General features: G+C 42.5%; 1 protein-coding gene across 1 annotated transcript in view; it reads left to right on the top strand.

Annotated features, from left to right (window-relative positions):
• The first annotated feature begins 1,773 nt into the window (after positions 1-1,773).
• Positions 1,774-16,684, top strand: part of kiaa1549la (KIAA1549-like a) — a 38,763-nt gene continuing 23,852 nt past the window's right edge. The window contains 1 exon segment of the mRNA XM_048257292.1: positions 1,774-2,465. Within this exon segment, the coding sequence (XP_048113249.1) occupies positions 2,243-2,465 (223 nt within the window). The 5' untranslated portion in view covers positions 1,774-2,242.

The following is a 16,684-nucleotide window of genomic DNA, read 5'->3' on the forward strand; positions in this document are numbered from 1 at the left end:
TAAAAGGAGAAAAAAAATCTCTCACTTCATGGAATTAGAATAATGTCTAGCCTGTTTTACTTAACCTGTAACAGGTCTAGTTGATACTCTTTAAATTGCAGACCTTTTATTTTGTGTCCATTTGTCCCCAACAGCCTGACACAGTTTTGATCTTCGGTGCGTCTATTTCTCCAGCTCCTTAGTTTTAAGAAACTCATCTGGTGGACATTGGGCTGAGTGTAAGCATGTAGCTCTGAAGGAACATGTACAGTACCGATACTACTGCTCGTGCTCATACAGTCATGTTTACTAGTATGCATGTCAAATTGAAGTTAGTTGTGTCTCTGAAATGTCATTTGTTAGAAGAAGGCAGAACAAGACCCAGAGGACATGCCTTCGCACAAGCTCTACCAAAACCGCATGTATTTTGTTCCGATAGGAAGATATCAGTGATGAAATACAGTCAAGCACTCGAGGACAGGACAAAAGAAAATATACTGAATAGCATTTGTGCTTTATTTGACTTTTTACCATTATTATTCAAAGTACCAAACATTTTAGCTTAGTCCCCTTCAGTTTAGAGATTATTGTACATCAAATTCAGGGTCTTTTATATTTGTCTCATGTGCTACTGTATTATACCTAAATCCTTAATGCTTGGGTTTGATTGCTTTAGATATATTTTTACATGGATTTCCTTTTTATTTCAGGCAGGTTGAAAAAAGTTGAATCATACTGCTTGTTAATAGATAATATATTTAGATTTACAAAGCAAATAGTCTTTATTTACTAGATATGAGCGGTTACTGTTTTCATATTTTGTGGCTCCCTTAATTCATTTTGCTCTTGATTTTATCCCTGCTACATTAGTTTGCCATGTAGCCATTGCACTGTGCAATATTTACAATATGAGGACTGGGGAATATATATTTTTCCTTGATGTAATGTCTCTTACAGTTTGCAGTCGTTTTTTTCTCTAGTTCTCAGTGATTTTATTTTTCTCAATGTGATCAAGCCTTATGTACTTGTCACAGAAAGCGGGTTTTTCCTGGTGACTATTGGTGAGTGTCAAAATTAAGAATTTATGGTGTATTGTCAAAAATCACTTTGAATAAAAATATCTGACTATTGCAGCAAAATTATTTCAAGTGACTTCTTCCTCCTTCTGAGTGCAACATTTCCCTTTATTGTTTTGTGTAACATGATAATTATTCGCTTAGGACAACGGCGTCTGCCAAATACCATAACCATAAAACAGCGCCATCCTGTGGGTTAATACGTACAAGAGCATATATCCATTTGATGCTCATTTCCGGTTGTTATGTAACAGCAGAGTGTGAATTATATTTACATGTTAACACAAACACTGCAGTGTAATGCCAGATCCAGATCCTTACATTTCCTAGGTCCAAATGAGAAGTTGTAGATTTGTTAATAGAATGCTTACCTATCAGAACAGTAGCCTAGGCCTAGGTCTACGATATTCAAAGCTAATTATTGTAGGAGACCGTCATTTAGAATCTATAAAAAGACCAATGTTTCCCTGAAATAGGACAAGGTATTGATTTGTCGCATAGGGGAACTCGTAGGATAGCCTATTCTAAGCAACAATGCAAAGGTCAGCCCACCGTGTCCATTTTGCCTTTTTGATGTTGTCAATAAAATATCTTGTATCTTAAGTAATAGGCCTATACAACCTGTCCTTGACTTAACCGGGTAGAAAATAGCAAAAGCTCACATAAAACGTGAAGAAAATTAGGCTCTTTGAAAGTCGTTTTTTTCCTTCATCTTTCATTCGTTCATTCTGGTCTCTGCTCGACCCAGCAGAGGTCGTCAGAACCTCTATTAGCTGCTTGTCATTGTGCCTCATCACTTGTTCGCCTTCAGTCGCAACCGTTCTGGTAACAGGCGTGATCTCTTTCTGAAGGGACACATCTCCATCCCCCGCCTGCGTTTATTTCTGTCGCAAGGATGACCATCAGAGAGCGGAACATTACAGCTTCGACACCGAACTAAATGGACTCTAAAATGAACAGCTTGTGAACACGGGCGCATCCTCTGCCCGCACGGCGCATTCATTTCCCAGTGTGTGCGTTTCGACGGGCATCTTCGCTGAAGACGCATCGCCTTTAAAGTTTCAATGCTGCTGTTCGGGCCATCAAAGCGACACATAGGAGAAGACCACACTTTGGGAACTGGAAAGGACTGGTTATCAAATGTCTTTTGAGGGTCCAATACTGTTGAGCATATACAGGATAGACAGATGGCCTCAAGAATTACGTGTAACCATTCCTACATCTTGGTTACCGGTGGGGATGACAAGCCACGGGCTCTGGGTTGGTCGGAATGTATAGATGCTGGGATTGGCTTCACCTTGTCTGTACAGATGAACGGCAAGATATTTGGCCAGGAAGGAGTGATGACCAAGAGTCTCTTGGCGTTTGGGATGATGTTACTGCTTGTGCAGTCGGTTTTTGCCATTGATGGTAAGATGGATATTTTAATATTTCGGTTGACAACCTGTTTGAGTTAATATCACAGAATGATTAATCCGCAGAGATGATTGGTTTGCAAGGTAAATACACACAAAGCAGTTAGCCCATGTGTGGCTTTGGTTTGTTACATGTAGGCTATAATAACGAATCCATATGTTTTGCCTAGAATAGACTACCTCACGATTGGATGACCTAACGCTCGTTGCCATATTTGTTATACGAAAAACACCAGCCTCATTTGATGTGGGCAATTGAGCCTAAACAATGGCCATAACTCCACGCTTGCCTATGTCAACAAACACCTCAACATCCCAGGTTGCAGCATATGCGTGCCAATGAAACAACTGAATGTACATCACCTCTTGTTTTGGTTCCTCTAATGAACAAGCGAGTGACTAGCTCTTTTGTATTTAATAAAACTAGCACTAATATTTAGAAATGCTGACATCTATTGTTATTTCAGGGCTAAACCAGTGATGTAAAATTAGTCATTTATTCTCCCACACGCTCATGCACTCCACTAAGTGATGCATTTGGCCCCTAGCATCTGCCAATTTGCGCAGTCACAAATATGATCTTGTTACTGGGGACAGAAGGGCTTAGTCATAACAACAGATCAAAAAATCAACTGACGCCAATGACTGGAAATCACAAAACACACCACAGTGAGTTAAAGCTCAGATAACAAAAGGACAGGCCAGACCAGCTGCACACATGACATAGGCCGTTCACTTTTAAACTAGCGTTTTATTCTAAAGTAGCAGTCTGTCTTCCACTGAAGAGATCATTTCAATTCATTAGTAACAGTTAATTTAATTTAGCCCTATTCATGTAGAATTAAAGGCCTGTTCAGCTATGTCAGTTGTAATCATAAATTGTTGGTAGGCTTATACATAAATACTTGAACACTCCATCATCATAAACTTGTTATGGCTGATAACACATTTAATTTTTATGACATTGAATGCTATGATTCTGTCTTCCATACAAGGTATTCTAACCATAATATTTGTTATGACAGCTACAGAATTTTAGATACCATATGCCATTGATGCCACATAATAGTAAAATGGAAGCTGGAAAAGGGAGATATTTCATAGCAGTTAGACTACTACCACAGTTATCACCAGTATACACTTTACTGAACATTATTTGATGCCAGCTGATATGAAATTTATTGAAAATATGGCATCTGCTATGGCAGGTTTGGATTATGTTTATTCTTGGAATATATTCTGCTTTTCAACTGTTTAATGGACATAAATATGTAGGCTAAATGTCCATAATTGATTTCTATGTTTTCCCCGCAAGGAAAGTAATAACTTAAGAACTCATCTCTTCATTCCATCAGCTCTCAATTGTGGTTTAGACCGCTCAAATTGATATACTTATGTTTTCCTGACCATTTTAGTTCCTTTTTTTTCATTTGCACAACCTTGTGGTCAGAAACACTTGTGGCTCTTTGACTACTGCAGTTAGTTCAATGCCCCCACAGTGATGCTCTCCGAGTCAACAGGAACCTACTGTGCAGTGTTGCCATGGGAACAGATCTGCCCTGCACTTTTTTTTTTTATTTATTTCTTTTGAAGCCAAAAGAGTGAGTGTATTATCTGAATGACAATGATGAACTGCATCATCTGTCTGCTCCGTAGGTTCATGGCAAGTGTTGGTGACAGTGACGGGTCAGGTTTGTTGATTTGGTTGAGGAGAACAGGCTCAAACCAACAAACAGTTAAGATGTAGACAATGCTTCTGATTACATGACAAGAGAAAAAAAATGAAAAATCATGCCTTGATTAAGGGTTATTTGAATCAGGTTTGGGGGTACCAGTCGGAGATGGTTGATTTGGTGTGGTGTGTCCCTTATTTTTAAAAATCAGAGAATTTTCTACCCACCCGTTTCAACTAATAATCATGATCTGAAGCAAAAAAGCCGTCCGAATATGACGTAGGGCATGTTGCTCTGAGGAGCCATAAAATCAGGCTGGTTGATGATGGATCTCTTCACAGAAGATTGGTCCTGAGTCATACAGTGCCAATGGCCTCAAGAATTATAGACGCTTGGTGGGTGGGTGAATGGTGGGTCGGAGTTTCTATTTTTGATCAAACATGGACTCGCTAAAATCTACATTTTCTTAATCAGGCATATTCATGTACTTTCATGTTACTTTCAAATGACCCCAGGTGTGCATGCTTTTCCAGGTAAGATTATGTCAACTGGCATACACCTCTCTCATGTAATGATAGTGCCATGTAAGTTAACATGTATAAAGAGCCAGTTAAAGCAGAGAGCTACTCCTCACTCTATTACCTGCTGCGAGGGTTATTACATGTTTTGGTGGTTTTTGCTTCTTTGGAGGTCCTAGACTCTGCTTCTGGTTTGGCTGTGCTCTGGCCCAGTTAGGTGATTTCTCCTGTATGACATGTTTCTTCTACCCCTGGCTGTGGCTCATTAGGGAGATGGCAAGTGTGAAAGTTGATTATGCAGCGCCTGAGCTTGTCTCTATCTGATGCTAGAGATTTCTGTTTCCTGTTTAATGTGTTATGCATGACAAATGTGTGTGTGTGTGTGTGTGTGTGTGTGGAGGAAGAAGAGGAGGAGGAGGGGGGAGTGCGTTGTTGATGCTGAGCATGTTTGGATGTTCAATTTGTGATCTCAATTTGTTGCAGTTATGTGCATTCTGATATTGGAGCTCTTGAGGTAATTACATGGCCATTATGGGGGCTCGGTCCGTACATTTTCCCTTTCTTTGTAACTATTTCTGTATTCTCACTGGACATGCACGTGCAAGTGTGTGTGTGTGTGTGTGTGTGTGTGTGTGTGTGTGTGTGTGTGTGTGTGTGTGTGTGTGTGTGTGTGTGTGTGTGTGAGTGTGTGTTCTTGTCTGATGTGTGTGAGTGGGTCTTCTGTGTGTGCATGTGTGTGAGTTCTCTGTGGGTGCCTTCCTGATTTAATGACTGAGGTTATTTAAAGTCAGGGGTTGAGGCTTCAGGAGAAACAGCACTGCAACAGTGCGGTAAATCAAAGTCCTGAGCAGTCGATGTACGTTGAGAAGGAAATCTGGGTCACACCCATAACACAGCTCTAAGACAACACATAGATCACCCCTGCTATGACACCAGTAGCCCTATGCCAGAACCAAATGAATTCTGATATAAAGAAATATTTTCCGTATTCCCATGTACTTGGTGAAACCCAGCTGTGAATGTTTGTTTAGTGTCTGGAGTTGGGTGTAACCTATGAATACCGTCTATGAATACCAATTCATTGTGTGTTTTCAACAGCCCGGATTTTTCTTCACTGGAGTGTGCTTCAGATTGAATTGTTTCATAAGCAGGCTTTGAATATATTTACATGCTTTGGTGCAATAAAAGAATTAATGAAATATTGTTTATTCAGTGCCAATAACCCAATGAGGCAACTTGAAAATTCCATTATCATTACACATCCTTATCTAACTCAGTCAATTGCTACAATTAAATCACACAGCACATCACATTCTCCATTCTTCTACTTGTGATAACAAGATACCATTTTAGGCGGGGGGAAAAAACAAATAAATAAGTCCACCCGCTTAGCAGAATTCTATTTCCTTTTTTTTAATTTATTTATTTTTTTTATTGCAAACACCATTGACATTACAGAAAATGCAACACTACAACAACATGCACAAGAATACTACATCAGACAAACAGATGTACGTTACACAAACACATACTGTAACTTAACAAGACATCACATTGACATGGCTTATTAACACAGCATAACATTAATAACAGAAAGGCTAAGGATGATTTGCGTCCAGGATGATTACAGATATGATTATCAGGGATGAAATTGATGACCGGAATGACAAGAAGGGGGGATGGGGGGTGTGGATGGTAGCTCTGAGAGTGTGAATGAGGTGGTGTTGGGATGGGGGTGTGGGTGGGGGGTAAGGGGTAGTGAGTGTGTGAGGATGTACAGTATGTGTGTGAGTGTGTGTGTGTGTGCATATGTGTAAGGTTGGCTTTCTGTTGGGCCAGGAGGAGAGAAGCTGGAACACAGAGAGGGAGGGTTTCAGAGGAGAGGAGTTGTAATTATTCTGTTAAAGATGAGTGTAATAATAAGAATAACTGATGGCCTGACTGATTGACAACCTGGGCACCCATTATTCACCCCAGAATTCTATTTCCATATGCTGGCAATATCCGCATGTGTGTCTGCTTACAGCTTAGATTCTCCATGTAAACCAATAACAGCAAACCTCTTGAAATTTGCGCTGTACGGTAGTTGTTTGGGTTAGCTCATTTTGGAAATTAATTTTGGGAGTGTGGAGTCAGACAGATTCCATTTGCTCCCTGTACACCACAGTAGAGTCAGTGACAGACTAAAGAGGACATTTAACAAATGTGTTTTGGTGCTTTCTTTCCACAAGGGGCCGCAGGATTAGACCTGACCTTTGGGGCTTAATGCGGCCCGCTTGCCGAGCGACAGTAATGAAATGGCCTTTGAGCCCCTGGCGTCACACCTGAAAAGCCCCTACTCCTCGGGGTTGGGTAACACATCGTTTCCACGACACACACACACACACACACACACACACACAGCGGCAGGCTGCGGTGCGGCAGGCTGCGGTGCGGCAGGCTGCGGTGTAGAGGGCAGAGCAGGGTCATCGGCGCTCCAACACTCACGGGATGATGACACACACAGGGTTATTCTTCAATCTGTCATTTAGAATATTAAAGCTGAGATGGATGTTCATCATTAGAGTGCTTGTGCTCGCCTGGCAGAGTCGTTTACTACAGGTATTCATCACTCGCGTAGTTTGGCAACACGGGCTGCATTTGAATTCATAATCCAGAGACTTGGAAGACTCTTGAGCTGTGTGGGTATGTTTGTGTGTGTGTGTGTGTGTGAGAGAGAGAGAGAGAGAGAGAGAGATAGAGAGAGAGAGGGAGGGAGTGAGGGAGAGAAAAAAGATCAAGTGACAGTGTCCTTATTTTACTCCAGTCACAACACCAGTTTTGATATTTCATCTAAACGAATAAATGAGGATTCAGCAGGATTTTTAATTCATTTCAAAATATGCCTTTGTACCCTGAAGTCATGAAAGCATTTGAATATACATTAAACACTTTGTCTGCAAAAACGTGTTGACATTTTTCAACAGATTGTTATCATTAAAAGACGCCCAATGACCCCACCCCATTCGACTGTTAGACTCCCGGTCCATATAATAAATATGTACTTCTCATATTTTTCATCACTTTAAACATTGACTCATATGATTTCCCTTTGTATGTCTGAGTCAGTATAAACATTTTGCTGGGTGTAAAAGGGGGGCCATTTTATTAAAGAGAGGTCTGAGCTCCTTGTTCTCTGACAGTTGGTCGAGGAACACTGGCCTTGTCGGACCCTTGGTTGTTGCCAGCAGCTATGAGCTTTTTTCCCTCAAGGGGCCGGTGATGTAACTGGGAAACAAATGAGATGGACACTTTTTTCCCCTTCTGTCATTCCAAAACACAAAGCTCACGTCATAGGGCTGAGCAATTCTGAGCATTGTTACCAGGCAGCTTGGCGAGAAATAATTAAATAAATAAATAAGGCGAAATTATAGTGATCGCAGCGGAAGCCATGTTTTTTGAAGTCCCCTCTGTGCTCTCGCTGGGGAGAGTCGCCGGCCAAGAGATGAGACGCAGAGGCTCGAAAAGTGGGCAGTGTGGGAGATGGATAGAATGGAGTGAGAGAGAGAACGAGAAAAGAAGAAAGAGTGTGTCTGAGATGAGAGGGGTAGGAGAGAGAGAGAGAGTGCATGTATTGCTGGAGAGATAGAGAGAGTCATCCAGTTTTAATGGGGTTGTGATTGCCCACCATGCCCCTGAGAGCCAGAGTCAAATGCATCAAAGGTGTTCCTCTGGTGCAGCCCACCACCACACTCCCAGCTCGTCAAAGCTCGCGCAGGCAAATCTCAGACGGGCATTTGTGTAGGAGCTTAGAAAGCATGGCCTAAAAAAAAGAACAAAAAGACAGAAGAACAGAAAAAAATACTCCATGCCTCAGTCGGCGCCCATACAAATGATAGTAACACAATGAGACTTGATAGAAGTACAGTATAATGTGTGTGTGTGTTTGTGTGTGTGTGTGTGTGTGTGTGTACGGCAACACAACAAACATGTCCTCCCCTCAGCATTCAGGGTCTGTACGACTGCAGGTTTCTGCAGGACCGATTGCGCTCCGTTTGTGCTCCTCGCACGTAACGGCCAGAAGCTGATGTAACAGCTTGCTGCTTTTGGCTCTGCCTCTGGCCCCTGTGCTCGCTCGTGCTGGGCAACCTGCATGTGACAGGCCAACCCTACTACCAACACCACCATCACCACTTTACCCCCCACAACCCCCACCCCGTCAAATAAATAAATAAAGCTCAATCATGAAATAAATAATGCCACAGACAGACTAGCACCCTTAGCTAGAATAGATGTGGTGCGAGCTGCACTCCTCTAATTCCTCCATGCTGTTCCCTGCTCTATGGCCATATGGCACGGACATCAGCTACATCACCCTGCATCTATTAGCATGTCCTTCGTTCCTTGACTGCTCTCACCCATAGCTGCTGTGTGATACATCACACACTGTCATACTCTGAGTTAGTGTTTTCCTGTGTTAGTGCCCCCCCCCACCCCTTCCCCTGTTTCCCAGACGTGACTGGGGCTGGATGACCTACCCCGAGCCTAGAAGGAGGTCACATGATGGCTCTGTCCAATCAGAGAGGGCTCAGCCGTTGCTTACACAGATGTGCTGTGTGGTGTTTCTGCCTCAGTGACAGTAACCGTGAGTTGATTCAGGCTGTTTTCCCCGTCCATACTCACCTCCTTTTGCAGTGCTTACACACACACACACACACACACACACAAATATGCATGCACGCAAACTGACACAAACACATTCACACACACACACACACACACACACACACACACACACACACAGTACACACACACACACAAAACACTCACCCCAAACATCCTCAGACTAATCTCTCTCTCTCCCTCTCTTTCTGTGTGTGTTCAACACCATGTTCTCTGTGCGAACGCATACCTGTTCTGGGGAAACAAAGCATGCTTTTTCCAGGTTATTTCTCTTGTGGAAGTGTGCGTGCCAGCATGTCCCCCAACCGAGAGAACGAGCAGGGAATGCAGATTTCAGATTTTAATGTTGCAGCATAGCGCTCCTGCTGCTCCTCTCTACACCCCCTCCCTCCCTCCCTTCTCAAATTCCCCGCCCCCTGTGTCTGGCTCCCCTGAGGGTGGCATTGGCGGCGTGTTTCTGCAGGCACGTGCCGCCACTCTGTCCAGCAGCTCAGCAGGTTCAGCTAAGTTCCACATTCCCACAGTTATGGAGGCAGGCAGGGAGGGTTGGGGGGGGGGGATTGAAATAGGAGGGGAAAGGGGGGGGCTGGAGGCTGGGGGCAGATAGACATCAACAAGCAGGATAAAGTTTAATACAGCTCAAAGCTCAAATCTGCCAGGATTGCTGCCATCGTAACTTGTGCCATCTATCTGTCTCTGGTTCATTCTCATTTTCTCTCTATAGAGAGTCAACAGAGGACGAGTGTGTGTGTGCCAGTGGAGAGAGACAGAAAGAGAGACAATGTTCTCTTGGCAAACGAAAGTGTGATAATGGTCCGAGATTAAGTTGTTTTTTAATTATTATTTTTAACAGATTTTTACCCTAATTAGGAGTAGGTGTAGACTTAATTCAGCTTTTCATCTGTTGTTTATAGTTTGCAGCAGAAATTGTGCAGACTCTCTTTCACACACACACACACACACACACACACACACTCATTCAGTTTAGTTTGTCTCACTGTTCAGCTTTCTCCTTACAATCCTCAAGCAGTGTGTGTTTGGGATGTAGGGTATATTGGGCTGCCAAGCTAATCTTGTTACACAGTTGTGCCAATTTCTGTACTCGTTGCAGATGAATATGAAATGGCTGAGCTGGTGGGTTGCATCGTCAAGCAGCGCTCCAACATGGCCTAGGGTTGGAGAGGCTTCTTCTTCCTCTTCCTCCCACAGTTGGCCTAGTGAGAATGCTAGGTCAGGTTAAGCAGGCCCTCATTATGCAATTTTGTGGTGTCAGTTTCTCATCCCTAGTTTATCAACTGTGGTCAATTGACTGTTCTATCAATGCAGAGTATGTTTGGCCATCTAAAAAAATGTATTTGCTGTTTGCACCTAGCCTGGCCTCTGCCTGCCTACGTACTTCCGCTCGATTTCTTTTCCCTACAGTATTCCATCTGGAATAGCTCTCGTTCACTTCGTTTACTTTGGCAAGTTGTGTCCGAACCAACCAGTGAATAGACGGCATTCCTGAGAGCGATTACGTTTAAGTTGCAATAAGTTGCAAGCCTATCGTTATCGTTGTGTCCCCTGTGGGTAACATATGTCATTACCAAATGTTAGTGATTGAACTCCAATGATTTCAAACGTCCACCAACCAGGAAATAAACGTTTGCCAATGGATCTAGGCGAAGTCATAGAGTCTGGTATCCAGGCTAGTTTGCACCCTTGGCAGTCCATTGGTTAAAGGAGAATTCCAGAGATTTTTCATATAGATCTCTGTTTCTCAAAGTCACCGAGTACTGTCGGTACGAAAGAAAATGAAAACGATCTATGAGATCTATGTGAAAAATCACCAGATTTGTCCTTTAATGTGTTGTATGTTGATTCTGCTTTCACAAATGCCATGCCATTTGGACATAGTAGCAAGTTTGTTATGTGGTTTACAGGGTGGCTGAGGTGATGGCTAGCTTAGCTTTCAGGCCGGGAGAGTGCCATGGCTCTTTTTGCTTGGGCCACGTGGACATTTGACCATCTGGATGTTAATGGTTGAACAATCAGGCTCTGAGCTACTGAAGCGTAGAAGAGGACAAACATCCGATTAATCCAGTCAATGTGCTTTTTTCTCCAGCTATCTGTGTCAGACATTGTTAACATAGATTTAGCACACTCATCATGTTAGAATAATTGCTTTGTCTCGCATTTGCCTGAGGATGTGGCATTATGATTGAGAAAGTCAGAGTTGAATATCACATCAAAGACATTTCTATACACGCAAGTCACCGTGAAGCAGTGCACAGTATATACAGGTCCTTGTGTTATTTCAGAGAAGTAATTAAGTATAAAACATATTATATTTCTTCCAGGTCTGGAATGCCGAGTGCTCCTGGACCCTGTCCTGCCTTGTGTCACCATGTTTAAGCTGCTTGCAGTACAAAATTTATGGTGTTTGAAATCCTTGACACTCCACACTGCTTTTCCAAAAAAATGGAGGGAGGTGTATGAATGTAAAAATATGTTGCTGTCCAAATGCCCAAACAGTGTTGTCGCCAGATGTCAGTACGAGAGAAAAAAAATGATGGGCTGCGGCCTTTTGGCGAAAAGCTTAAGTAATGCAGAGCCTGTGTGTTTTGTTTTCAACAGATGTAATTGTGAGGTACTCCGAGATGCATCTAGACAGATGGGACCTAGAAATAGACTCAGGAAACAGGACCATCCTGTTGGGATGGTGTAATGCCATGCAAAGCCCCCCATAGACCCTCGCGGATTCCATTTCAATTGGCCTGTTCCCCGACTGTCCCCCTCACCACCTGTCTTCAAGATGGAGGAGCTCCATGCTTTTGCATCAGCGGCTCACTCTGACAGATTGCCGCAACGCTGAAAGACATGCGGGGCACTTATGAGACAAGTGATGGATCGAGCTTACCATGTGCTTTTTGCTGTTGCCTGGTTGTTCACTCATAACACTTCTCAGACTAGTGCTGACCCCATCGTGGGGGTTTCGAGAGCTTTCCTCTGTGTTCCCCCACATAGTGAACATACCAGGCGCACCAAGGATGGCTGTGCTTATTGCCACCCTGCACAGAAGCAACATGTGACCGGCGTCTCATCCTCCCTCACAGTAATTAAGAGAATATGTACAATCTCCATATTACTCCCAGGTTGGCTCAACACCCCCATAGACGCTCCTTTCCCACCCCCAACTCCTTCACCCCACCCCCTTCTCTTTTCCCTGTCAGCTTCCAAAGTGTGGCCCATATGCTTGAGCCATCAGAGCAGGTGGCTATCTGCTGGAGCATAGGCTTTCAGGAGGGCCTGTTGTCAGGAGCTCGAGTTGGCTTCACCATCACTGTCACACGCCCGCACAGCAGAGCAGATTCTGCCCTGCTAAGCACCACATTCACTTGCTTTAAAAAAAATGGATCCCTGCAAGCTTATTATTGTTACGCGCGCACACACGCACACACACACACACACACACACACACACACACACACACACACACACACACACACACACACACACACACACACACACACACACACACACACACACACACACACACACACACACACACAGACACAGAGAGAGAGAGAGGGAAGGCTTTGAATAATTTAATCTGCTTAACTTCTATTTTTGAAGGGGTTGGCGAGGGAGCGGTGACTGCAGGTAGTCTCAACTTTCGATGACAAAGTAATGATGATTAATCGGTCGCACTGAACCTGTCTTATGCAACTGGTGGTGAGGGAGACAGTTTTCTCTGATGAGGTCACTGGTTGGACTTGGAATGGCAGAACTGCCACCCACACTAATGTCTGCATTTGAAATCTGTGTTAGAAGGACAGTACAAATTGTCTTTGGAGGCTTGCCAACGCATGGTAAACATAAAAGACATCAGCCATATCTGCCCCCTCAGTGTCTGACTCACAATTGCACTGGAGAAGAGAAGAGATCTACCATGCGATTGCGCTGTCGATTGTTATCTCAGTGAAGTAGCGTATATATGTTCTGGGTATTTCAGTTAGGGATAAGAGCTACTTCAAGAGCATTAACGTGCTGCTTAACAGAAATAATTTGGTGCGCTTGACCTAAATATGAAATTATCTACTTATGAATATTTCCCCTATCTGTGTATTCTTCCCTTTAGATGATGACTCAGGAGCTTTGTGTGGATTTTAATGGTCATATTTAAAGCAGCCCAAGCCAGCCCTGATAGGGAAGATGGTCTCTAGTGATTCATGCTAGTAGCTCCATGAAGGACACTGGGAGCTTCAAATCTGAAATGAATTTTTAACTAGATGTACCGCATAGCGGTACAAAATATGACCGCCGCTCAGTCCTGTACATCCGTTCCGCGAAAATAAATCACACTTCAATTTGTTTCTATATTTTACTCCATCCCCCACTCTTGAAACTTTTGTGTATGCTTGTTTGGCATGCCTGAGTGTGTGTGTGCGGCTGCACAGAAAGTAGCCTACTGGTGCTGAAAAGGTGAATAGATTGTAGAATAGCCAAAGAAGATGTAGCATTGTTATAAAACCTTTAAAATCTCTAAACAATCACAAGTAGGGCAGTTCATCACAGTTCATCCATTGCAACTGGATTGATGAAAGGTCACTTACACCTGTAGGCTACATTGTATTTGGGAAAAGCAAAAGGTATCAGCAGACATGTGGACTCGAGTCACATGACTTGGACTCGAGTCAGACTCGAGTCATGATTTTAATGACTTCAGACTTGACTTGAAATTCGGCATGACTTGCGACTCGACTTGGACTTGAATACTATTCACTCGAGACTTGACTCGGACTTGGCCTCTTTGACTTGTGACGACTTGACATGTCCCGAGTCAAAAACTAAATTTCCTGATCGTGGACCAGTCACCCCAGAGATGCTTTCACTCCGCGACTAAAAAAAATAAATAAAAAAAATAGCGGAGACAAGCGGCCAGTCCAGAGCACAGTTCAGTGCTGCCGCTACCCCCACATGCGTTACGCACTGTGTGTAGGGCACCAAGAGACAGAGAAACGACCAACATTTAGCCAATAACTAGTAGCTTTACTGCAAACTGATTTGCACTCTTGTTAGAGAGTCAAAATGCACCAACAGCATGTTACATAAAGATGATACTTTTCAAGTCCTCTCCATTAAGATCCAACTTGAGAGACGCACGAGAGGGAGAGAAAACGAGTGGCAGGTTCCAGCTGGCTTGTCATTGTTGATGATGATTGATATTTTCTTTTAAATATAAGAAACGTATAAAAGGAAATCATGAAGGCAACAAATACGAGTTTAGGAGAAATTGCGGATTTATCCGGTTCTCACTACTGTTATAAACTATGAGATCCAGGTCACTATGACATAGGCTGCACTCACTGTGATTTGGAAAGTGGACAAGAATATGAAGAGTTGTCTTTGCCTTTGTGTAATGGAAATGGTGAGTCTTGAAGTAGGCCTATTCAATAATTTGTTTACATGAAGCACTTTGATATGCCGATTGAAACGCATTTCACTCAGCTAGCTAGGTGGCTACTGGCTACCAGGCTCATAATTCACATTTAATTGCAAACAGAAAATGTCAAGCAAGCATTATGTCATACATGCATCTATTTCCAAAGGAATGAAAGCTGTTTGTGCCAACTTAATATAATGCTTATCATTGTTAATATTGTGCTATACATGTGGCACAAACAATGTTTGAGTTTGTGGACTAGCCATAGGAATGGAGCTGGTAAAAAAGATCATTATGAGAATGTGTGGACAGTGGCACACAATGGGCTTAAAGTGACAGTGCACCATTTACAAATGAGATAAACAGCATCAAATGTGTAGTATTTCTTAAGAAATTAATACTTTAAAACAAAATTACTGTGTCATTATTATCTTTTAAATAATATAAAAGTGTTGACCTTGGCTTCCCTTATGAGTCACCACTGGCAGACAGCCTAATAAATTGTTTGCAGGCAAATCTGTGGCCTAAGCGCAGTGAAATGCCATCAGTCAAATTATTACTCATACTTACAGTGGGCTCCGGCAATTTGGAAAAACAATATATATATTTGTCATGTAGCCATCCGTTTTGTACTTACTCAGGTATGCACATGTGTATATTGTATCGCATGCATATATAAGTAAAAGATTTCAAGACAGAAACATTGAACATATTTTAATCTGTATTTATAAAAAAAAAAAATGTGGATTAGATGGAAGTGTTAAAATTATGATCGATAGTCTAATAATGCCATTATTAAGTGAAGAGTACCTGATGACTTGTTCAGGACTTGAAAAAGATTGGGACTTGGACTTGGACTCGACTTGGCTTTGATGAGACTTGGACTTGGACTCGACTTGCCCTTCTCTGTATTTACTTGGGACTTGACTTGGACTTGAGTGCTAAGACTTGGGACTTACTTGGGACTTGCCAAACAGTGACTTGGTCCCACCTCTGGGTATCAGCATAATGTTATTTATTTATTTATTTATTTATTTATTTATTAACAAAAACATCTCATCTTTAGTTCATGTAATACTTTATTGTCAATGCACAAATTAAAGGAACCGTATGTAAGAAAAATATTTCAATTAATCATAAAATGGCCCTGATATGTCACTAGACATTAAGAAATCATGTTCATTTCAAATACTTATATCACTGACAACAGTAGTCCGGCCAGGATATTGTCATTTAAAAAGTGAAGTTGCAGCCCTCAACTGATGTTGATGTTGTGTTTTGTCTTGTCATGTTGTGTTTTGGCCTGATGCGCCACCCTCCACATATCTACTAATCACGAAGTCAGTAGTGTTTCGCCATCAGGGTTGGCAACCTCGAGTCAGGGGGGAGGGGGAGGAGATACACCGCTCTTCAGTATTTTGAAAGTGATTGCAGTACCAGTTTTGGCCACAATCTTACATATGGTTCCTTTAAGTAACAGTAGTCTGAAACGAAATGCTGTTTTACATCTAACCAGTGGTGCAAATAACTGACATGTCCAAATGGACCTTGATGAAATGCGTCGCTAGACTGTTCATACACATTTTAACGGGCCAAAGTTAAAGAGCTGTTGTCCGTTATTGTTCGTGCAAATATAGGCTGATTCATGTTCCCTTGCATTGTGTAACTGAGGTCCATGGCTAGTCTGGCTTTCACCAGACCAAGCTCAATCTTTTAAGAAATCAAAAAATAAATAGCGGGCAGATCAGGCTGGGTTCACCCAGCCTAGTCCATAGGCACCCGATCATGTTTAATTTTTCGATTGAGATATCCACGCTCTGGCTATTCTAAATGCAAAAATGCATCAGGGAGTTATGACAAAACTGTAACTAACAAACTAGATCCTAATAGAAAGCTGTTAGCTTCCCTAAGCTACAGGCTTATAAGGTAGGCCTAT

The sequence above is a fragment of the Alosa alosa genome, chromosome 11, assembly GCF_017589495.1.
Source record: "Alosa alosa isolate M-15738 ecotype Scorff River chromosome 11, AALO_Geno_1.1, whole genome shotgun sequence".
Taxonomy (NCBI): Eukaryota; Metazoa; Chordata; class Actinopteri; order Clupeiformes; family Clupeidae; genus Alosa; species Alosa alosa.